This window comes from Gouania willdenowi, chromosome 14 (assembly GCF_900634775.1).
Source record: "Gouania willdenowi chromosome 14, fGouWil2.1, whole genome shotgun sequence".
Lineage (NCBI taxonomy): Eukaryota > Metazoa > Chordata > Actinopteri > Blenniiformes > Gobiesocidae > Gouania > Gouania willdenowi.
Window position 1 is genome coordinate 9,106,434 of NC_041057.1, and position 24,811 is coordinate 9,131,244.

Genomic DNA, 24,811 nt, shown 5'->3' on the forward strand with positions numbered 1-24,811 from the left:
CTCCATCCTTAATAAAGAACACGGCAATAAATGACGCGGTAAGTACAGATCTAACACAATTGTCTTTCAGTTCATTCCATGTCTTTTCAACAAATTTTCAGGACATGCCATCATGCACTTTGGTCTTCATTTTTTTTTTTCCCAATTGCATCGTTCCATGATTTTCCTGTCTACATTTTTAGTTTGATCAGATGAAAACTTTTTGAGATATGGCCAAAATAGTGAGGGGGGGATGTCAATTTTTGCTGACACTTTCAACTTATAGGTACCGTAGGCTATCGGAAATGGAAAAATAAATCATTTGTAATTATATTATAATTAAAACAAATCATCAAAAGATCAATTCACCCTTGGGTAGGCACTGCCTACCATGACTGCACGTCACTGCCAATGTGTCAGGAATTGCATCACATGGGAAACAGAAATTTGGTATACTGATACAGCTCCACCTACCGTCTCAGAATATACAAAAAAGATCCGCTATACATCGTATCTGGTGGACATGCCAACACCTACAAATTGGTAAAAAGTTTGTTGAGGTTTCAGGGTCGAACATGTTTGGGCTTTCAGTAAAAACCTTTACATACAGTATGCCTCAGCTGTGAGTTATGTACAAAGACTGTTCACATCTCTCATGATTAGTCACAGATATGCATTGGTTCTTGGGTGACAGACTCTTGAAATCCAGAAAAATGCTTTTTTTTTTTTTTTTTTTTTACTATTTTTATTGGTCTATAACCGCATGTGGGAATGTAAGAAAACATCTGATCTTTATTTAAATTTATCATATGAAGATTACTCTTTCTTGGGATATGAAACTATTTCTTTATTTTTATTTTGGACCCCAACTTTGGGTTTATTAACACCACATGCAAATATTGAAAATCTTTTACATGAGGCCATTGTAGCTTGCCTCAGTGTTTGACAATGATTTGTTTATTAGTTTTTCATTAGTAACATAAAAAATATTTTACTGATTATGACCACATTTCTCATGTTTTTTGTATACTTTGAGAGAGTAGGTGGAGTTGTATCAGTATACCATATTTCCCCTGTTTGTGGTGTAGTTTTTGAGATATAGGAAGCTGAAAATGGAAGAAAAATAATGACGGTCAAAAATTGACATATACTCCGCCCCTCAAAAATATGAATCTGATCAAACTAAAAATGTACAGTGTGCCTATTGAATTATAAAGGAACAATTGTTTTAAAAAAAAAATAAAACATTTTTTTTTTTAGATCGAAGTGCGTGGGCCATTTGTTGAGATGACATGGCATCGCCCTTTCTTTAATTGAAGATGATTTTATATCTTTCATTCCAGCTATGCAAAGCTCTAAAGTAAGTGTCAAACTCAAAGAACACAGGCCAAAATTTCAACATTTGATCCTTTTTAGAGTGCAAACTGCTGCAGTGCAGTAAACATGCACTATGTCCACCATCCCAGTGCGGCGCTGCCTTCTAAATATGTTTCTCAACATTCTGCCTTTTGCTCAAGCTTCATTTTGACCTTTAATAAACCCATTAACAACTACACATGAAGTTTTTAATTAATGACCCAAGGATTAAATTACATGCAAACGATTACTCAGCAGAATCTAAATGAGCTTATTAACATCTTTTTTCAGACTCCTGTACATAATTGGCGTAAAAAAGTACTGTACTAAACTTGTCCCATACAGAATTTTTATGTTTGGATCAGGTCTCACATACACCATCTGTCGCATAATTTATATAATGTTGAAAAGCAAATCTGGGACAATACAACTATTGAGCGTAATGTGATCTTGCAACCTATAAATAGGAGTGTGGAAATAACTGTAGTTTGATTTAAACAAGTGTGAGGCCATTACACACAGATTCAAACTGACATTCTTTCTCAGAATGCAGCTGAGAATGAGGGAAGATGGTAAAAAAAAAAAAAAGAGAAAAAAGACAAGCCACGCGCACACACGCACACAGACACACACGCACGCCCTCTGTGTGGTTAAACGCAGATGTTTAAAAACCTGTTTATGCAGGTGAACACTAGCATTGTGTCTGAAATCTGCACCACAACCTGCCTACGATGTAAAGCAAAGTCTGTTTTCTAATTCCTTATCGCACATGTGTCAAACTCCAAGCCCGGGACCGAAACCTGCCCTTTAGAGCACTGATTCTCAACTGGTGGGTCGGGACCCAAAAGTGGGTCGCGGACATGTACTGGGTGGGTCGCGAGGAGCTGGCCAAAAATAAATAAATACTTAATGTCTCTCATGTTGGACTTGTCTTTTATTTTGAAAGAAACTTTTCTTTTAACATGTTGTACAGGAAAATAAATAGATTTAGAGCTATTTTTTTAAAAACTAAATTTAGTTTTAGTTGTTTGAATTCTAAAAAAAAGAAAGAAAAAAAAGTGGGTCGCAATTTAATTATCATGGTAAAATGTGGGTCCCAGGGAGAGACCAGTTGAGAACCCCTGCTTTAGAGCATCCAATTTGACCCGCAGGACAAAGTGAAAAATGACAGGGAAAACATTTACAATTGTGTAAATCACCAAAAAATTCCCTTGTTGGTCTCACAGTTTTACCATGCTGATGTCACATGACTGCCCTCATTTTCCTTGTTATCATAAAATGTGGAAAGAATTCTAATTTTTTTAAACTTGGAATTTCCTCTTAAACAATTCCACAAAATTCTCCTAAACATAAAATAAAAAAATCTTTGCAATTACACAAAAAAAAAATTAATTATTTTACTTTCTCAATGAATAAACCATGCATTGCTGTCGCATTAATTAACCTTTGATGACAAATGCAGACACGGCAAGATAAATGGATAAAGAAATACATTAAAAAAGTTACACAAAAATTGGTCTCAAAACCAAGGAATTTAGAAGTGAAGATCCTGCAGAGATTAAGATCTATCATTTATTGCTTGGATGGAGATATCATTTACACGTGGAAGTGCAAACTAGGGCACAATAATGTGTACATCGCTTTTTTCCTGCCGCCTAAAATCTTTTTAGGGACACGCCTCACAGCGCAGAGATCAAAGCGCTAGTCTGAGAAATCATGTGCTTTGATCTAAATGCAGTGCTAGTCTGAGCTTTAGGTCACATTACAGTATATATTTCATCATAATCATGTAAACAAAACTACTACACTTTCAGGACTAAACCACTCAATACATTGCACAAATGCTATATTGTTGTCCACTTGAACCATTTACTGTAAATTAGTATTATTTTCATCCGTTTTATATTACTATTACCAGTAGTATTTGTTATTTTTTTCTATTGTAGGAAACAATACTTTGATAAATGTGAACATTTATGATTTTCTTTTTTTTTTATTCTGTATTTTTGTTTGAACAATCACAGACTTTACATAAGGTGGCGTACAACACAATTTGATGGTGACAATCAAGCAATAACATACTTTTACTTGTTTCATTGCAAGAATAAAACATGTATAGCTGTTACTAAAAGATTGCGCTATGTAGTAAGTGATGAACTGCGATAGCTTTTGTAGACAAGGTAAAAAATAAATAAAAAATAAAAAGAGTGAGTGATGTTGCTTTTATAACTGCAGTATAACTGAGTAATTCATGAGGAAGTTTTGTTACCTACGTAGTTGGACATTTCATTTATATTTTGTGACACACGCTATGAGATGAAATATTGTTGTAATATATAAATGAAGTTGAATTATAGGACATGTGTAAGTGTGGATAACTACTGTGTGTGTAAATAGAAGCAACAAGTTATTGCCTTTCTAAAGGAGACTGACTTGTATTTGTAATTGGGTGTTTGTCATATTCATTGCTATTCTACCAAACAACCCTCATTGAAAATTAAGTAAGAAAATTAAGCCTTGGAGCTTTAATCAAAGTCAACGTCCTCAGTCCCTATCGGTCATCTGTATGAGCCGCTGAAGCATTTGTCAACTGCCATAAAGGACAATGAAATGCTTCAGTAAAAACCTCACGTTGACAGGCTTTCTGAAGGAATGGGGCATGCAACAACTGGTCCTTTGTCAAAATAAAAAAAAACAGACCAGCTGTCTTATTCCTGTCTTATTCCTGGAGCGTCCACTTTCTAAATATGGGTGTAACTTCCTGTGCAGTATATTGACAAAATACAACAAAAAAATGATAATACTGATGGAGGCTATGTTAGGTTTACAGATTCAGTTCCATTCCACTCCATGCTGTACACAGCTAGAAAACACCAACTTCCTGCTTTAGTCTTTCACAACAAGAGCTCCAAACAACGGCTATTACATGTGATCAGTAGATCGTTTCCACTTCTGTGTGCCACTAAACACCGTAGCTTATACCAGTGGTTCTCAACCTTTTCAGCCCACGACCCCCAAAATCAAGGTGCCAGAGACATAGGACCCCCACTGTAACTGAAGGTAGTTGAACACAGACATGAACATTCAAGAACGTGGAAGTCATGTTTAGATAGGGCCATCTATAAGGAGGAATAAAGGTAAGAGCTTTTTGGGGCCCATCCATAAAGTGTCATAAAAGGATTCAAAATGTCAATAGTAGCTTAAAAGTAGTAGAAAGGGGGGGGGGGGGGGGGGGGGGGGTTAAGGTTGTGCAATTTAAAAGTAGAATAATTAGTTTAAACTGGCAAATAATGGGCATGACAAATCGTGAATGAGGTTAAATTGGCAAAATAACCATGAAATATGGTGAAAAGAGGTTAAAAGTGACAATAATAGGTCAACATATGTGACGATAGGTGGGAAAAGTGGTGAAAAGGGTTCATAAGTGCCGAAAATGTCTTGAAAGCAAAAAAATGTGCAAAAAAGGCATTGAAATTTCAAGTAGAAGTGACAGAAATAGGAGTAATATACCAAAGGGGGCAAAATTGTGGCAAAAAAAATAGGTTAAAATATGCAAATAATAAGCAAAAATAGGCTCAAATTGTTCAGAAAACATTCCTAATTTCTTGATGGCATCTGGTGATCCCCTCCCAATGTCTCGCGACCCCAAATAGGAATCTGACCCCAAGGTTGAGAACCCCTGGCTTATGCGATCAAAAACATCTGCTTATCACAAACACTACATAGTTCAGTTGGGTGCTGTGACTATCACAAAGATAATTGCATTGTAATACAAACCATCATATAATGCTCTTCACAAAGACAACTTTGTATTTGCGTTGCTTACCTCTTTTTGATGGTATTTAATCGCCAGTCGGAGTCTCGCCAGGTCATTGTTGCTCCCCTCCCCCAGAAGGTTGACGTCATCTCTATAGTTGAGGATCATCTCCAGCTCTCTGGAGCTCCTTGTTTGGTCCAGGAGGTCCTTGGCAAAATGCTTACACTGCTGAGAAAGCTCCTCATACTCTGATTTAAACTCATTTTCCACCTTGAAGAGACAGAAAAGTGACACTTTAATGCTACGCATGAAGAGGTTCTGGCAGCTAAGACGGAAATCTATATGTCCGGAAGAGTTTCAGAGTTGCCAAAGTGTTTAAGTGTTTCTGGATTCAAACCTCGCCTCACGCTAGTTTTTTTTTTTTTGGTCTTTTTTGCACTTTCAGTTTGGCTCTCTGATATGTAACTGTCAGAAAAGGATCTGTGTGGACGTGTAACATTTTGTTCAGTTCAGTCAGTCTTTGGCAAAGATTTACAGTAAAAGCATTGGTAATTTAGAAAAGGCAACTAAATCACTAAATTATAACATTTTTTGCTAAATTTTCTGGGTTAGGCGGAGGCAGGGGTGGGACAAAAACTCCGCCCTGGCATTTTCTGTCCAGACCAGCCCACTACATTAATAGCAACACCACGTTGCAGTCGTTAAATCACTATTTCTTTTGGCCATTTTGCAACTACCTTTGTCCCATTTTTGCTTTTTTCAAAAAGTTCTGACACTTTTTTTTTGACTTTATCTTTTGCCAATAAATACCCCTTTTCCTTTTTTTTGTGACACTTTTAACCAATTTAGTCCTTTCTTTAATTTTTTTTCACTTTTTGCCGAAAAAAGCTAGCTTTTGACCAATAAATACAGCTCGTTTCCTTTTTACACTACATTTAGCCTTTTTTGTTCCACATTTTTGCCCTTTTTTACTATCATTTGCCACATTTTGCTCATATAAGTTACCTTTAGCCATTACATACCACCTCGTTCCTCTTTATTTGGCAATGTTTTGGCCACTCTTGACTGCTTTTGGCCTATTTTAGTCATTTTACACTCTTTTCTTGCCATGTTTTTGCCACTTATGGACCATTTCTGGCCACCTGTTCCCATGTCTGCCTCAAAAAAACCCAATAAACTTAGCTGACTGGACAGGCCCACTTTGAGTCGACAGCCCACCGGGATGATACCCAGTAAGCCCGATGGCTAGTCTATCCCTGGGTGGAGGGATCTAGTTGGGTTAGGTCTGGGGTTTAGAGTAACAAACAACACTTTATGCAGCCTTCATGACAACCTCATTCATGCTAAAGTCAGGTGTCATGTTACAATAAAGACAGCGTAATGTCAGCCTTTATGTATAAAACTTCCAAGTAAAATGTTACCAACGAATGCAGTAATGTTATGATTAAATGAACATCTGCCTGCTATTGATCCCGGCCCTTAACATTTGCATTTTTATTAAGTGGCATTAACAATTATGTTGGTTTTAATTGGTTCTTTTAAAATGAAATCACATCTACGTCAGTGGATAGTGTTATTATGAGGGTGTACTTGATTAAACAATTGCCAAGCTGTTAATATTTAATCTCTTTAAAATGAAATCCGAGCAGTGGAGACGATGTGGCTCCCACCTTGCTGAGCTCCTGCAGTTCCCAGCTGAGCCTGAACGCAGTGAGGAAAGGGTCTTCGCTGGAAAGAGCAATTAATGAGGGACTCGACAGCGCTTTGTAGATGTTGAGGCGAGAGCGCGAGTGCCGCAGACTGTCCACGTCTGAGCTGGAAACACACTCCACACAGTTACAGCGCACCTGCAACATCAAAGCACGCGGGCGTTTTAATGAGGTGTCTAACCCAAACCCAACGCTTCACTTTAGTGCTATGATGAAGATCCCACAGCAATGAACAACTGACTGACTCATGAACTCAACTGTTCATTTTACTATGTAATACTTCAGGTTAATAACAAATCCCCAACTTTTTGTTCTTAATTGAAATCACAATGCACAACACTTTGACAAATATTGTGTTTGTCTGTAATTGTTGACTTAATGTTAATATTTGTAATGTTTTTAATCCTTACAGCCAATCAGGCAAAAAATGATGCCGTCAACCTTGTATAGAAGCCTCTGATACAGATTTATTGTAATTTTGATGACAACATTTGAATGAAATCTATATGAAAAGATCTATAAACTCAAATTTGCTCCATTTATTGCATAAATTACAATCCAAACCAGTAGTTCTCAAACTTTTTTGGCTCAAGTACCCCCTTTCTGTTATTTCTGAATTAAAGTACCCCCTTTGTCCGACTACTATGTTTTGCTTAGAATACTATTAAAAAAAACCAAAAACAAACGAGAGCATAATGATGGAATAAATTAGTATTAGCACACATTTTAAATAATCTAACTCAGTAAATAGGTGGGATGAAACATTTAGTGCCTCTTAAATACATTTATTTATTGTTTTTTATCATTTCCAGTATTCTCCTCCGTGGTGTGAGACCAAGACTGACCATTGTATTTTCAGTTCTTGTTCTAATCAAGATAATTTCCATCATCACTTTTATGATTTTCATTTTACACTAAAAAAATTAAACGTTATAAACCCAGTGTTTTTCATGCTTTCATTTGTTTATTTTCCATTCTCTCTCAAGTACCCTCTGTAGTGCCATCACTTACCCCTCAGGGTACACATACCCCCATTTGAGAAACACTGATCTAACCTATTACGCAAAAAGTGCTTGCATTCATTTTGATTCATGCCACAAACCAGAAATGCACTGTTTGATTTTTCCTCTCACCTCATGCGGCTGAGGCATAGACACGCCTTTCTGCACCAGAAGCTTTATAATTTCATAGTTGTTGGTGTGTGCAGCGAGGATGATGGGGGTGATGTCAGGGGTGAAGTCAGAGAACTGCTTGTCCAATAAGATCGGAGGAACCTTTGGCAGCAGAGGAGAGAAGAGCAGCTGAAGTCACACACGTTAATCTAAGCACATTCAACCTTGTCCTTGACTGGTTCTCAACACCTCCCTAGTCATGTCTTTATCCATTCATCTGAGTCCATGTAGTTAGTTTGGGTAAACACAGAGTGACTTAAAGCTTCTCATAAGAAATGGAAAATGGCAGGCGTTTCCACAAATACCAAAGGGTCTGACATGAATATACGGGATCTCACTATTCACAATAACTCATTCAGCTTGGCATGATACTCATTCCACCTATGCCTCTAATCGCCCACGCCAGCTAAGTCCTTTTGCAATTCTCATGTCATTCAGAGGGAATGCATGACCGCAGGCAGTAGAGAGTAAGCTGGCCTCTATTCACTGTGTTAATTGAAGCTTTAATATCTTATCCTGTGGTGAGGGTGAAAGTAGAATAAAAGAGACATGATAGTTGTCAGCAATGGCTGCAGGATATAAAGAAACTTACACATACAGTACAGCAGCCTGGTAAAAACACTAAAATGGATCGATTGTCATGCCAATATTTTAATATCGTAAAGAGAGCTATGAATAAAGAGATTCAAGATGATAGTGATGGTGTTTTCTCAGAACAGAAATCAACATTTACTTTAATTAACCTGTCAAAACTAATCATTATGAGATCCAACCTTTTTTTCTTTCTTTCTTTCTAATAATAATAATGCATTGAATTTTATATAGTGCTTTATCATAGACACTCGAAGCGCATTGTTCTTTCACTCCACACTTAGTGGTGGTAAGCTACTATTGTAGTCACAGCTGCCCTGGGGCCGACTGACGGAAGCGAGGCTGCCATAGTGCACCATCGGACCCTCCGACCACCACCAACACTCACTCGCACACTACATTCATACTAGGCAATGTGGGTGAAGTGCCTTGCCCAAGGACACAATAACAGATACCACGAGAGCGACTGTCCCCCACTGTGGCCCCTGGAATTCTCAGTGGTCTCCATCCAACTACTAACCAGGCCCAGACCTGTTAGGTTCCGAGACTGGGCAATCACAGGCAATTTAAACCCAAGACGCTACAAAAGAGAGGCATCCCAACACTGAAAACCAATGCATTTACACCAATATTTGTTGATTAAGGGATTGATTTCTAAGTGTATCAAACTCATTTGTGTATATATGCCCATCGTAAAGGGAATGGACTCGTGGGATAAAAAGTTGGGAAAAAATGTGTGCATAATATAACTGTAAACTACAAATTAGACTGTAATCATTGACCATACAAGAAGAAAAAATTGATGACAAAAATAAAAGCACTTTGTCAGGCACATTCTTTCCTTCACACTCACATTCACACACCAGTAGTGACAGAGCTGTCATGCTACGGCGCTAATCTACCATTGGGAGCAACTAAGGGTTCAGTGTCTTGCCCAAGGACACTTCCACACATTTTATAGTTTTTGGATCGAGTCCCAAAACTTTGTCATAAGCCGACCCTATCACCACCTCATCCACGTTCACCAACACAAAGCCATCATTGCTACGTTTGTGAAATATATTTTTCTCCCTAACTGAGAGGTAAATCATCCTAGTAAATAAATAACAGCTGTATTATTAGAATAATACATCAATTACTTAGGAATTTAATCAAAGTGGAAACTATCACTAACATCTTCCTTATTAAGTACTAGACATATTTTTAACCATGTGACAGTTGGTAAAGCACCCAATATATGTCTCATAACATTTCTGCAGACGACTTATAAAAACTCAAAAACATGTCTTTTTGGTTTTAAGATAAAAAAAATGTTTTGTAACTAAGTTTATTTGTATTTTATCACTGTTTTGCTATTGTTATTTTAGCCTTTCTGTAAAGTGTCTGAGTGTCTGGAAAAGCACTTTCAAATGAAATGCATATTATTATTATTGATATGTTATAAATATTTTCTTATCAATTCATTCTTCAGTATTACATATGTCATTCACTCTTCACTTATTTATTAGGTAAGTAATTACTAATGTTTATTTTATATTTATTACCAGAAAACTGAATATATTTATATTTTAAACTTTAAGACAAAATCTACAGAGAAGATGATCCATGATGGATGGCTGGATGATGTAACAAACATTTAGTACTTTTTCTTTAACTTCCTCAGTGGATCAATATGGGATAAACAAATGTATTTTAGAAAAAAAATATTTACAATTTTGAATGTTGACTGTATGTTTTGACATGATTTAGTTTTTCTAAGAGTCTCGTCAAAAAATGAGCTCCAACAGCATAAATTCAATTGAATTCATTACTAGTCTTCACATGTTAAAACAGCTAAAACTGGGAGCTGGTAAGTTTGTATTTAACAAGGGTTTAATTTATGACTCAAAACCGGTGAAAGGATCCGTGACATTTTGCTCCACCGCTGCTCGAGAACAAAGAATGAACAAAAATAGTCAAAGGAATAAAAAAGTCATTTTTACTGCAGCAAAAAGTCATTCGATTATGTAACTCTAAAATGTGATGGACGCTACAAAGCAGCAAAGAATCCAGGTCTGAAAGCGGTCAGTGCGAATGGGGATTTAATAAAGTGCTGTATGTCCTCTACCCAGGAGAGGGAGGGACATCAAATAGTCCACATCAAACAGCCTCTGGACAGAGCTTCAGCTTAGAACAGCAGAAATACAAAGTGGTTGGTGTGAAGTTCCAGGATTGAATAAAAGGCTGATTTCTGGGACTGTCCTGGTTTTATACCACGATACATCATTAGAGAAGCTGAGGAAATTTTACCACCAACATCTCCAATAATATGACGAGTGATTCATCGGTTTCTATTTTGAAACACTGTATCCCCCATGGATACAAACCTGCCATCCTTCCACATTCTATTCATTTAATAGTCATCTTAAAATGCGACACGGAGCAGTTTAACGTAACTACCGTGTTGCAAGTAGGACAACACAACACAAACCTGGCCTGAGGGCCCTTTTAATTGAGAATTACTGCAATCTCCTTTCTCTGAGCACTTCTGTGCTTACAGAATGATCCACGACACTTTCTAAAACGCTGACATCCAAGCAGTCTACAGAGGGAAGCAAATAAGCCACATCACTTGTGAGATTATTACAAATGTGTCACGGAAATGCAGTAGAAAGACAAATAGTCACAATTCCAGCAAAGCCTCGAACGAATCTTGTTATTTATAAATCTCACAGGAGGCGTACTGGCAACAAATGGGGTGCATCGCTCCCAGACAACCTTTTAATATAATCAATGGGCTTCTGTAGGGGCGATTTGGAACGGCTGCCATGATCTACATTAAAGATTATTCATGGGATGTTTAGAAGAAGCTCTATCATTCAGAAATATTAAGGTGAAGATTGAATGTGTCAGATGTTTAATGTTAAAGTAGGATCCAGACTGACATCTTCCAATTAGCCAGCTGATGAAGTGAAAAATACTCTTTCCTTTGTGGTTTAATCTGCATTACTGCTGCCAGTGATCACACTTCTGAAAACTATGTTTGGAAAATCGGCTTTTCTGCTACAAGGCAGAAAATCATGAATGTGACTATTTGAAGTGTAGGCTTTTGTTCTTGCCAACAAAACCAGCTCCATTATTCCAGATGCCACAAAAAGATCATGTTAACTATACACAGGGCCCTATTTTGACAGTTGACTAGACAGAAATGTTAATCCAGCCTCGCTGACTTGATTACATACTTCAGTGCATGTAATCAACTCTTCATTTTATTGGTGTTTAGCCCAGTTTGACAAAGTTTGTGACAATAACACAAAATGGACTTAATGGATACATTTTCACAAGTGGCAACTAGAAATGTGCATTGCCATGAATCTGACGATACACGACAATATATCCCACTATCCCCAAACAATATGATACACATCATGATATATAATATATAATATCAATAATTACAATTTTCACCTTTACAAGTTCAAAATGGTATGAAATACAATGTTTAATTTTTTTTTAAACATGTGAGAACAAGTAAATGGTAACTAACTGTAATTCAAGTACCAATATCAAAAACAAGTGGTATGTTTATCAAACTGTCAAATTACATTTAAAAAAAAAAAAAAAAAAAAAAAAAGTGTAACTTTTGTTTCTACAACAGTTTCTGATTATGTTAAGTTCTTACAAAAAAAAAGTAAGCACATACTGAACATCTATAAAAGATGTTTTAATAAAATTTTAATAAAAAAAAAAAAAAAGTAATCAACTTCCAAGCTAAAATGCATTAAGAAGTGAAGTAGTTTAACAAAGTCTGATGTGGTTCACTGTCACCTATTGACCGGGCGTTTACGTGTACACACACTTTTCTCCGTTAATAAACATGATAAAAAAAAAAAAAAAATTGATTTGGACGTTATTTGGATCAACACGATAATCGCGTAGTGAAATATTGCGATATATTGCCGAATTAAGTTTTTCTTACACCCTTAATGGCAACACATTTTCCTCATATTTTTACCTGCTACAAGACGTGTATTAACTCATGGTGCGCTGCCTGGTTCAGACTGAAAAGTAATGCACTTTAACAGGAGTTATCATCCTAACTGTAACCCAAAACCTGAAAGTGTCGTAAATGCAATTGCATGAAAAAACATCTTGATGAAAACATTGAGTTTAAAAGTTGTCACGCAGCACAAAAAAAAAAATTAAAAAAAAAGGAAATTGTAGTGGCACACACTAAGATCGAGTTGGGAGGTTTTATAAAATATATTGTGGTACAACTAAGACAAAACCAAATAAAACTCCAGCTATACTGGCCTGTTTCCAGTTTCATTTTGTTTTTTCCTAATAATTTTTTATTCTTACATTTTTTAATATTTCAGTAATTTTGGTAGGTTCCCCCCCTCATTGTTTAGGCATTGCAACGTTGAAAATAAAATTGCAATTTGTCATGTATTGTCATATTTTGATAACCTTTTATTTGATGTAATATATCAGCTAAAAATCACCCAGCGATAGCAATGGTGTTACTAATTTTAGCGTTAGTGTTCTAGGGTTAAAAGTAGAGGTGTTGGAAAAAAATTAATTTGGTTATATATCGCGATATTACGTCGGGCAATTCTCGGATCAATTCAAAATGCATCTATATCAATTTTTTATTTATTTTTTTTAACCATTATTTATCCAGGAAAGTCTTTTCCACTGCAGGAGACATTGTAACTGTTCAAAGAAGTGCACTGAAACCTGGGCATGTTGACCAGCTTGTGTTTTTTTTTAATAAAATCGAAAAAGAAAGTACTTTCTACATTTATTTGTTGTTCTAGGCATGTACCTCAGTGAAGTTGCACTAAAGCCATGTTGCACTAAAGCCACAGACAGATTGTTATTTTTTTATTTTAAGTTGCCAATGTTTTGAGTGTAAAATATGCCAATAAAATATATTTCATACATAATGTTCTCATGAAAGTGTACACATTTATAGATGAGTTGTTTCTTAAGTCATATATTTAAAAAAAAAAAAATTGCAATAATCGATTTATACTTTAATATCGAGATATATCGTATCGGGATACGAATTGTATAGCCAGATGCCAGGCAATACACACCCCTAGTTAAAAGTATAGCTGCAAACCTTTTCCTCAATAAAATCCCCATCTCCGGGTATTCTCTTCTCACCTGCATGCCTCCACTTGGCTTCTTGTGATTTAGCAGCAGCTCCACGGCTCCCACCACTTCCTTCCTTATGGCGTGCAGCAGAGCATCGCCGACATACACGTTGAAGCTCAGCAAGAGCTCAATGATTTCTAGGTTTTCATTCTCAATGGCAATCAGAAGAGCCGTTCGGCCGAGGGGGTCGATGCAGTTTATGTTTATCTTGAAGTAGATTTCTGCCTCCTGACAAAATAAAGGTCAGGATTGTAAGTCAGGCGTGTGTTAAGGGAACAACGTACATACAACACAACATATCAAGTAATGCTGAAGCCAATTTATAGTCTCCTAGGACGCAACGCTACATTAACTATGGCACAGTCCAGACACTATAGAAGAGCCTGACAGCTTTTAGTCTGACAGCGATTTAGGATTTTGAGCAACAGCCAAGTTTCTGGGAGTTTTCTTTGCAAGCCAATTTTGATGTGAAAGAAACAAGATCTGACGCAGAGTAGCTCGGAAGGTTGCTTGATTAAAGGCAAATGGGCTTTTCAGTGCAGTCAGTCATCATCAGACAATCGCTAGCACAATTTAACACAACAAAAGACAGAAATAGTCAATAATAACAACTTAGAAAAGATGACATTTTATTAGCTGTTTTTCAAAACATCATGTCTTGTGCTCTGAATAAGTTCGGAAGTTAGGAAAGGCTTCAGGAAACGCCTGAGTCCGTATATACATAATATCTACATAAACTAAACCTGTAACCGATATAGTCGAAAGCATTAAAGTTTATGCTTTTTTTAAAGATTAAATGACCATTTATAATCCTGATATTGGATGGTATTAATATTTGTAAATATACACAGACATTTGATATGATCAGTGCGTGAGACCACATGAGTTCTGATTGGATTTCATCCCTTATGACAAATTATTTAGTTTTCATTGACGTGATTTTTAAAGGAAGTGTCTCCGGGTACGTAATACGTATCCATATACCGTATTCTATTCGTACAAAAGATGACGTCACGGGAAGTCACGTTACCATTCCGTGCGGTTAGGGTTAGTTAGTCTGTAACGTAGTTTAGGGTTAGGGTTAAGGTTAGTCCATAACGTAGGTTATGGTTAGTCTGTAATGTAGATTAGGGTTAGGGTTACGGTGAAGGTTAATTCGTCTATAGAATAGGGTTAGTTAATCCGTAACGTGGGTTAGGGTTAGTTAGTCCGCAATGTAGGTTAGGGTTAGTTAGTTCGTAACGTAGGTTAGGGTTAGTTAGTCCGCAACGTAGGTTAGGGTTAGTTAGTCCGTAACGTAGGTTAGGGTTAGTTAGTCCGCAATGTAGGTTAGGGTTAGTTAGTCCGCAATGTAGGTTAGGGTTAGTTAGTCCGTAACGTGGGTTAGGGTTAGTTAGTCTGTAACGTAGGTTAGGGTTAGTTAGTCCGTAACGTAGTTGACGTATTAATACAAACACAAGTACAAGTGTGTAGCGTCTCATTGGCCAGTTTAGGTCACGTGGTGCACCTAACGCATTACATAAACTGGCCAATGAGGGGCGTTGCGTACGGATAGAATGCCGGTATATGGATACATACTATAAGTATTGATAGCTACTGCCATTTTTAAAACTTGTAATTCTTTTGTTATTGTCATTTTAAAAAATGTAGTCGGCAAACTATGATGAAAACTTTTAGTCGACAAAATTTACACTGCACTATGCTGCGTCTCATAATAATCTTAACATTCATAATTTCTTTTTTGAAATTATGATGGCCGCACATGTTTAAAAAAATCTGTATAGTTTTTATTTATTTTTATTCAGTCAATCAATCAATCCATCTATTCCTCTCATTATTAGTAAATGCAAACTTACCTCAAGTGCTTTCTTAACGCTAGCATAGTCGCCCTTCTCCACCGCTCCAAGGTAGGCTTTCTCCAAAGGTGACAGCTCCGACTCTGACCGCACTATTCTCAGCGGGATGCGATCTCGGTAAGAGGAGCTGTCAGTCCGCCGATAGTACAGCTGTGACATCTCCCTGGGCTTCAGCTTACTAGCACCCTGCTAACACTGCTACAGCTGCTGCCAGACTGGAAGAATTCACACTAAATAGAACAAAGATGGAGGTGTTAAAAGAAGACCAGAGTAGGGCTTTTTTTTTTTTAAATACTATGATGAGTATAAATAAAGAGAAATGAGTGGAAGAAAGAACAGGGACAGATGAGAAAAGGTCATGCAAACAGACAGAGATGAGGCAAGTGTAAACGCTGAGACTAATAACATCTGGCTTTTCAAACACTTCCTCTTGATAAGAATTTTCTCCAAAAAAAAAAAATAGAACTTGAGGAGATTTGGAGGGTGGAAATGCAGTTTACAAGATAATTCAACAACATGTCAAACTTCATCAACTGGACAAAGATGGACCGAACCTGGAAAGCTGAACTTCAAATGCCAATATTGTCTAGCAAAGTCACTTATTACTACCTTTAATGTGGTTCTCAAGTTACTAACAAGATTTATTCATAGTAAAAAATAATGTTTTAAGTAATTACCAGGAAAATGTGTTGAATTGTCGTGTTACGGCTGGTGCCTCCTAACCTCTCAGCCTGCGCTTCCTCTGAGCTGAACACCTGATTCAAATCAGCAATTAGGGAGGAGGGAGGAGGGTGTTTAAAATGGTTTAGGAAACCAGCTGCACCAAGAGGAATGACACAAACATTGACCAGCAGAGACATAGGGACAGGTTTAGTTTAGTTTAGTTTAGTTTAGTCAGGACTGGATATACTGGTAGTTCTGTTTTTATTGTGTTTATTGGCAAAAAAAAAATATTTCAGAGATTTCTTGACAACTGAAAAAAGTAAGTATAGTGAAGACTTCATGGATACTACCAAATCAGTAATTTTACTTGTACTTAAGAACATTTTAAAAGAAGTGAAGTAATTTGTTACATTTCTACATCTAACCGTTACTGAGTAAATTATGTTTTGTGATTATTTTTTTTATCGATAGTTCAGCAGTTTATGAACGCACGTTGAAAATTAGAATGGATTTTATTCGCCAGGTACAGTTTAGAACAGTACAAGAAATTTAACTTGGTAGTTGCAACAGAATAAAAAAACACATCAACACACCGCGGCTGCCGTTTTCGGCGCCATCATGTTGAGATGAGAAGTGGGACGAGAACAATGGGTAAGAAGAGGTACAAAAAAAACAAAACAAAACAAAAACCAAACTAGGTCCTTGAAGGGAGGGGCAGAGTTTGGGATCATGAAAAAAATTCTTCAGCAACATTGCGACAGAAACCAACAGACAACATTTACAGTCAGGAAACCGTAACACGAGGGGGTGGGTGGTTGGTTGGTCTGGGGAAGGGGTGTAGGATGCGGTGGCAGGGCAAAGGGGGGGGAGGATGCAGCCACTGGCACTTCTCGCCACCTTCCAGCAGCACAGAGGGGAGGGGGGTGGATGGAGTGCCGGTGAAAGCAAAGACTAAAGAAAAATAAACCTTGCTGCCCTCTGACAGTCAGATAACGTTATGATGACCTTAACAGATCTGGTTCAGAAGACAGAAGTCCAGGTGGTGATAAGGGAGTGGGGGGATCTGACAGAGTCAGATCTGTTAACCTTGAGCTGGCGTGTGAGGGGGGGCAATGGGTGATAAGACGATTGTTTTTGTTTCAGGCTAGCAATGTTTGGGTAGCCTTGAATGTCTTGGTCTCAGCAGTAATCTAATAATGTGTCAAACCATCAGCCAAGCATTTATCTTCTCCAAGACCAATTCCATTTCACGTAAACGCACCAAAGTAGCTTCTTGCTTACTTTTGAGTTTGTTCATCATTTGAGTCTGAGTGTTAAGTGCTCTGCCCAATCATTCAGAAATGAGTTGCAGCCTTTCCAAAATAGCTGCCAACGTAGCACAGGCTTTGCGGTATATCAGGAAACTGCAAGCTCCGATTAACAGCATGCCTGCTACCATAAATCCAATTATGTAGATGTCCTCCACGTCATCGATGGAAAGCATGGACAGACACGCAATCTTCCATTTATCAGGAATCCATCGTGTACCCGGTCGCAAACGTTGTATCTGGAGACGCGGGCTCACCTCGGCCCGATCTTCTTGTTGAAAAAATTTGCTCGATAGCACTGAGAGACCAGTTAATCAATTCCATGATTTTTGGCTTTGGATAAGTGCAAAGAGAGTCTCCTGTAGATCCACGCGACAGAGACAGGAGACAAAACAAAGCAGGGAGAGAGCAGGAAGAGATGGGGAGGGAACACAGACATTCCCACCTTTACCGAGAGGCAGATACATATGTTCTTAATCGTACTATTTCTGATCAACACCCAGCTACTTTCTTTGGTTCAGGTTTGTGTTTCTACCTATGATGCTGTTACCCAAAAGGCACATTTGGCATGGCACTGTTTAGAAATTCATAAATTCCGCTATACTAATAGCCTGAGAATTTTATTTTATTTTGAATTGAATTATTTGGTGTTATTGTATTTTAAAATGAATTGAAGAATTGTACATTTTGACAAACCTTTTATTTTATACAGATGCCCTTGTGGAAAATAAGTTAAGTTCCAATTATGTAAGATTTGGTCTCTTCCTCTTTAAGTTTATACATGAGATATTTACTGTCTGCAAGGAAACCGTAGCAAGATTTATTACCAAAAATAAACATGAAGGGTGAACTAGTAACTTTTACATTGAGTACTATTTAATTAAGTTACTTTTTACTTGTACTTGAGTACAATTTGAATAAAGTAACAGTACTTTTAGTTGAGTAGGATATATCAGTACTCTTTACACCTCTGGCAGTAAGAGTGAACCTGTGCATGAGGCTGGTTTAGGTCAGAGTTTCTCTTTGTGTAGCAGCCCAGAGATTACCTGTAGTGTTGTGTCTAAGGTCTAAACCCACCTGAGCCAGCTAGAACAGACTCTGTCAGACCCAGGTTTGCTTCCATAGCAAATTAATAAAACATTGGCTTATAGTTTTAACTACTTTTTTCATTGAAAGTAAAAACAAACCTCTTGGTAACACAAAGACAAAAGTTTTATCCCACATTAGTAAAATATTCCAAGCAAAATGTGCCATTGAAAGCAAGTATACCAAAATTGTTCTCATAAATATGTACGGTACACACTGCCTTTGAAAAAAGCACAAAATTAATTGGAAGGTTTCTTGACCAGGCAAATGCTTACAACCCAAAGGGACCTGTGACTTACTTCTGCTCTTTCAGACAATCAAGCTGAGAATATTAATTCATTTACAATGGTTTATAACTAATTTGCCAGTCATGTGTGAGAGGGTGAAAAACAACACTAAGGAAAGGCCACATGTTACTAATTATAAACAGAAAGACGTAGCGTTAATGATCTCCTCTGTGTTTATCTTCTGTTTTGGTAAATCTAATTACTTTATACTTATCAGATGCACTGCAGCCCAATTAGCCTAACAAAAGAGCAAAACAGGAGCTTCAAATGTGTAGAAATTAAGTGTTTTAAATAGTTAAAATATACTGACATTTTAGATCATTTCTCTCAATATCATGTTTGTATATTAGAAGTAGATGTCACTTCTTAAGAGGGATTGATTAACTCTTGTAATTATTGATTGTTAGAGATGTAACGATTAATCGTAAGGCAGTTAAAAAAAGATTCATAGGTATCACGGTTGATATCGATTTTCTGAAAATTGAATTGCAGTACTTTTTTTAACCTATCCACAAGTGTAGGCGGCGGGTGGAGTCTGCTAATACTTTCTTACTGACCGCCTTCTACTCTTAAATATGTTAATAAATGATTCCTTATCCCTTTAGCACCGAAAGAATATCTGCAATATTACTTGAATATCTGTAAAAGTCACGTTTTTCTATTAGCTCTGTCTGCTAGCATAGCTTCTCTTCTTCACTGCAAGATATCTGCATGCCAACCGACCACTGTATTACCTGCGCCCTCTGCTGGTCCAAACAAATATGACGTAAATCAGTGCACTCACGGTTTTTAAAGTCCAATTGTTAAGGCAAAAAATACATTTTCAGTTGCACTTTTAAAAAGAAAAAGAGCTATTATGCAGTTTTGCATTGTTTATTATAGAACCAGAATTTAAATTAATAGGCTTCATTTTCATTTGTATTATTCCTTAATTTATTTCATTCAAGATTTATTTTCAGTTAAATTGCATTGTTTTGAATAGTTTATCAAGGAATTTTTTTGACAATGAAAAATAAAAGGAAAATAGTACCGTATTTTCTAGTTTTTTTCCCAAAAAAAAAATTTGTCTACAGTCCCATTTTGAAAAATAAATCGTGAGAGAATCATATCGTGAACCCAGTATCGTGAATCGAATCGTATCGGGAGTTGAGTGAATCGTTACATCCCTATTGATTGTACTGGTAAACATGATGTTGTACTTGCAGGTAATCCACGTACAACTAACAAAAACCTACTTTACTTTGAAAGTAGGGATGTCCCGATACGACTTTTTCACTTCCGATATTGCAGCATTGCGTATTGGTCGATATCAATCCGAGGCGATATCCACACGGATCATACATACTTTTATTACTTATTTTGTAGTGTGGAATGTTAGAAAAGGCTTGATTAAGTGATGTTACTCAGAACAATAGTCAACAATTCAAGTTCACTTTTCAGTTATTTTTTACTGTCAGTATATGGTGACAACAACTGAGGGCAGAGATAAAAATAACAAAAACTTATCGCAACGCTTATATCCGATATTTTAGATGCAGTCCGATAAAATCCAATATTTGTTTTCTGGCTGATATCGGACCGATAACATTATCGGATCGAGACACCCCTGTTTGAAAGGTTTCAAATTTTCAAAGAACCATAGATACCATAGAACAGTAAAAATACTTTCCAAGACAAAGGTCATATTTTCAAAAGGCTATCAGGTTATAATATGGTTTTGAAACTTGAAAACAATGTCAAAAATGGAAATTGAAGAGCACACTTTCATTGGAAAAACTCACCATAATGTTTCAGGTATTAGAATTCCTCTGATTTTTTTTTTTATCAAGGTAAATGAAGAATAGGGATTTAGCTATGGTTTTTGTGCAATTTTCATCAAACAAGTGACAACAGTTTGGTGAAGGTGCTTCATATTGTCAAACAGTAACTTGTGAGAAATTATCAAGGGACCTATTAAGTCCTATTTAGCCTGAAGAAGCTCCTGCAAGCACAAGGAGAACATACAAACTCCACACAAACAAGTTCTAGAGCTCTTCCCAAGAATCAAACCCAACACTATTCCAGAATAAATATTATTGCTTTGATAGTTTAATTTTTTTTGTCACAAACAACTAAAAAAATTGCCTTGAATTTGATTGACGCTTAGAAAAAAACATGGCTCCTTACTGGAGATGTTGTACATATTCACAGTCACTGTAAGGTGTCCAACACTCTAGCTGTGTTGGGCATTTGTTTGTTTAAAACACTCCAGCTCTACAAAATAAAACATCGGTTTGTCAAACAATACAGAACAATGTGCTGCCAACTGGCATGAAGGAATGATTCACTTTTCAGTTGACATTTGTGGCAAAATGACAGCAAGATGTGGATCTTGTTGGGTTCTTTCGTTCTTACTTAGGACTTTATATTTTGTTAAGCGCTCTGAGATGACTGTTGTAATTTGCACTATATAAATAAAGTTGAGTTGAGTATTAATCTTCACCTGCTACTATTAGGGATGTAACGATTCACTCCACTCCCGATACGATTCGATTCACGATACTGGGTTCACGATACGATTCTCTCACGATTTATTTTACAAAATGGGACTGTATATAAATGACTGAAAAATATTCCTTTATTTTTTTTGGGAAAATACTACACTATTTTTCATGGTCAAATAAATCCCTTGATAAACTACTCAAAACAATGCAATTTAGCTAAAAATCAATCTTGAATGAAATAAAGAAAGAAATAATACAAATGAAGAAGAAGCTTATTATTTAAATTCTGGTTCTATAGTAAACAATACAAAACTGCATAATAGTTATTTTTCTTTTTAAAAGTGCAACTGAAAATGTATTTTGTGCCTTAACAATTGGACTAAAAAAAACAAAACAAAAAACAGTCATTTTACTGTATTTAGGTCAGATATTTGTTTGGACCAGCAGAGGGCGCTGGTAACACAGTGGTCGGTTTGCATGGAGATATTTTGCAGTGAAGAAGAGATGCTATGCTAGCAGACAGAGCTAATAGAAAAACGTGACTTTTACAGATATTCACGTAATATTACAGATATTCTTTCGGTGCTAAAGGGGTAATGAATCATTTATGAATATGTTTAAGAGTAGAAGGCGGCCAGAAAGAAAGAATTAGCAGATTTCGCTTGCCGCCAACACTTCTGGGTAGCGCCCTCTGCTGGTTAAAAAAAGTACTGCGATTCAATTTTCACAGCATCGATGTGAATCGTTATACCTATGAATCGATTTTTAACTGCCTTACGATTAATCGTTGCATCCCTAGATACTATGCTATTGCACATATAAAATCATTATGTAGCAATATGTAGCTAACTCCAAGAAAAGTCAGCGTTGTTGTGAAAATGATGAAATACCACAATTTAAATCGTATACAATCACCTTAAAATCCTGTTTTGCATGCGTAAAACAGTTTAGGCCAGCTGAAAGACACACAAGATGGGTATTCACTGTCCTTTATGATCTTTGACAGTATATATCATCTTATTTTGAAGGCGTATAGGATTATCTTTGAACACAAAACTTCAAAACATGACGATTTCCAATGTCTGTGTGCGTTTGCTCATCTTACAAGATATTGCATTTTGAAAATTGCAATCATCACATGATTTCAGAGCTACAGCCAACATAAAATGATGAATGTGTTGAATGAACAGCTGCAGAACAGTGGTACAGTGCATCTTGGTTTCCTTGACATTTTTATTCCTCTGTTTGTGTGAGAGACATTCTGGAGGTAGAAAGCTGGGTGAAATGGTCATAAATATATATAAAAAAACACTTGTCTGTGTATAGCCTATTGAATACATTCCTGGGGTTCCTGTTTGGATACATGCGTATATCCTACATCAGACATGTGCAACTGGCGGCCCGGGGGCCACATGCGGCGCTTTGTCTAATTTTATGCGGCCCCCAAAGTAAACATACCTAATGACAGAAGAATACACAAAACAAAAGCAAGAATACATTAAAGAAAGTACAAATAATTACAACTTTGATGGAAATCACAGTAAAAGACAGGAAAAACACACAAATCTACAACAAAACGACAACAGTACTACACAAATTACCCCAAATAACACAAAAATACACTAAGTAAATCAAATAAATATACAAAATTACAAAAAATGACAACAAAAACAAGCAAAACGACAACAAACACACAAAAATTTGTTTAAAAAACCCTGAAAATTACAACATTGCACCAAAATACAGTAAAAAACAAGAAAAACACAGAAAGAACTACAACAAAAAAAGAACACAACAGTAATACACAAATTCCAACTACAAAACGATGACAAAAATATACAAAATGATTCAGCAAAATGTACATAATCACAGAAAATTACAACTAAAGTACACAAAGACATTAAAAGCACAAGACTCCTCAAACCCACAGTACTAACAAACAAGCAAAAGAACAACAGAAATACACAAAAAATACTAAAAAAAAACCCCACAAAATGACAACATTGTAGGAAAATACAGTAAAAGACAAGAAAAACACAGAAAACTACTACAAAAATAAACAAAATGACTACAATTACTTCAAATAACACAAAATGACAACAAAAATACACAGTCTCAAAGAAATATATACAATTACAGAAAATGACAACAAAAGTACACAAAGACAAGAAAAACACAAAAGACTCCTCAAACCAACACTACTAATAAATAAGCAAAACGACAACAGACATACACAACAATTACTACAAAACACACAATCACAACATAAATACACAATGACGACTCCAAAAAAAACATACATTTTACAGGAAAAAATACACAAAAAGGACAACAGAGATGCACAAAATGCCTCATAATAACTAAGACAACAACAATAACACAGAATGACAGAAAAACAGACACACAATTACTATAAAAACTCGTTTTATTTCCTGTTAATGCTCAGACTGGTCATTATTCTAAATGCTGACATAAATGTTGATAATGTGGCCCTTCTATCAAACATACACATTTTTGTGGTTGTGACAGAAGTTGCTGTGAGAGATGTTTCCAGTGTATTTGACAGTTAAATAATTGCATTTGGAGGATAAAACACAAACCTTTTGGAGGATGGACATTGGAACTTTCCTCAGGGATTCCGATGCTTTTTTTCTGGGGGGTAAAAAGCACGCAAATCATCTGCTGGAACTTCTTGAATGTTTGATCCCTCCAGTGTGAAAGCAGGAGACCCCGCTAATAAACGCGTGGGAGTATTATTAACATGACACTCCGTCTTTTTTCCTGCTTTTTACTCAAGTATGCATTCTTCCCTCTCATCTTTAGTGGACTTATCATTATTACTCCTGGTATAGACTCCCATTCGATCCGCTGCGATCACGATTTCCTTTCGATGTTGTGTTTTTCAAATGACAAGAAGAGAAAGAGCGAAAAAAAAAAAACTGCATCTAACGCGCAACAAATCCTCCTGGAGACATGAAACGCCGCCAAGTTTCCACAACCTCTCCCGGTTCCCCTGGAGCAGTAAATGCATCCGTGTTCCAGACACACTCGGCCTATCCACCTGTTGGAGGTGTAAAAAGGAAAAAAGAAAAATCCGCAGTTCCAGTCTGGAGTGTTTAAGCACAGCGACCAGATGACTGGCGTGCGGTCTGCGGAGCGCTGCTGCAGACTGTCGTGCGCACTTGGAGACGCATTGAGCACTACCCGCACTGCACTGCACAAGCAACTTAGGCAGGAAGGCAAGGCACTCAGCTCTAATGCACTAATGAGAAGTCACACTAGCACCACTGTTTTAGTCCTTCTCTCAGCACTGTGGTGCTTTTTTTTCTTTAAGACACACAATGTTCCCTGACGCACAATGTTGCTTTAAAACTGTTTGTTGTATTGTTTCTATTATTTAGCGTTTAAAGGCATAGGGAAAAT

General features: G+C 36.7%; 1 protein-coding gene across 2 annotated transcripts in view; it reads right to left on the bottom strand.

Annotated features, from left to right (window-relative positions):
• LOC114475252 (short transient receptor potential channel 4-like) overlaps window positions 1-24,558 on the bottom strand; it is a 38,238-nt gene extending 13,680 nt beyond the window's left edge. For both annotated transcript variants that reach the window (XM_028465923.1, XM_028465921.1), the window contains exons 1-6: window positions 23,989-24,558; window positions 15,563-15,792; window positions 13,716-13,934; window positions 7,935-8,075; window positions 6,763-6,939; window positions 5,162-5,362 (exon numbers count right to left, since the gene is read on the bottom strand). In XM_028465923.1, coding sequence (XP_028321724.1) covers window positions 5,162-5,362; window positions 6,763-6,939; window positions 7,935-8,075; window positions 13,716-13,934; window positions 15,563-15,721 — 897 coding nt within the window. In that variant the 5' untranslated portion in view covers window positions 15,722-15,792; window positions 23,989-24,558. The remainder of the gene's footprint in view (window positions 1-5,161; window positions 5,363-6,762; window positions 6,940-7,934; window positions 8,076-13,715; window positions 13,935-15,562; window positions 15,793-23,988) is intronic.
• Window positions 24,559-24,811: the final 253 nt, after the last annotated feature.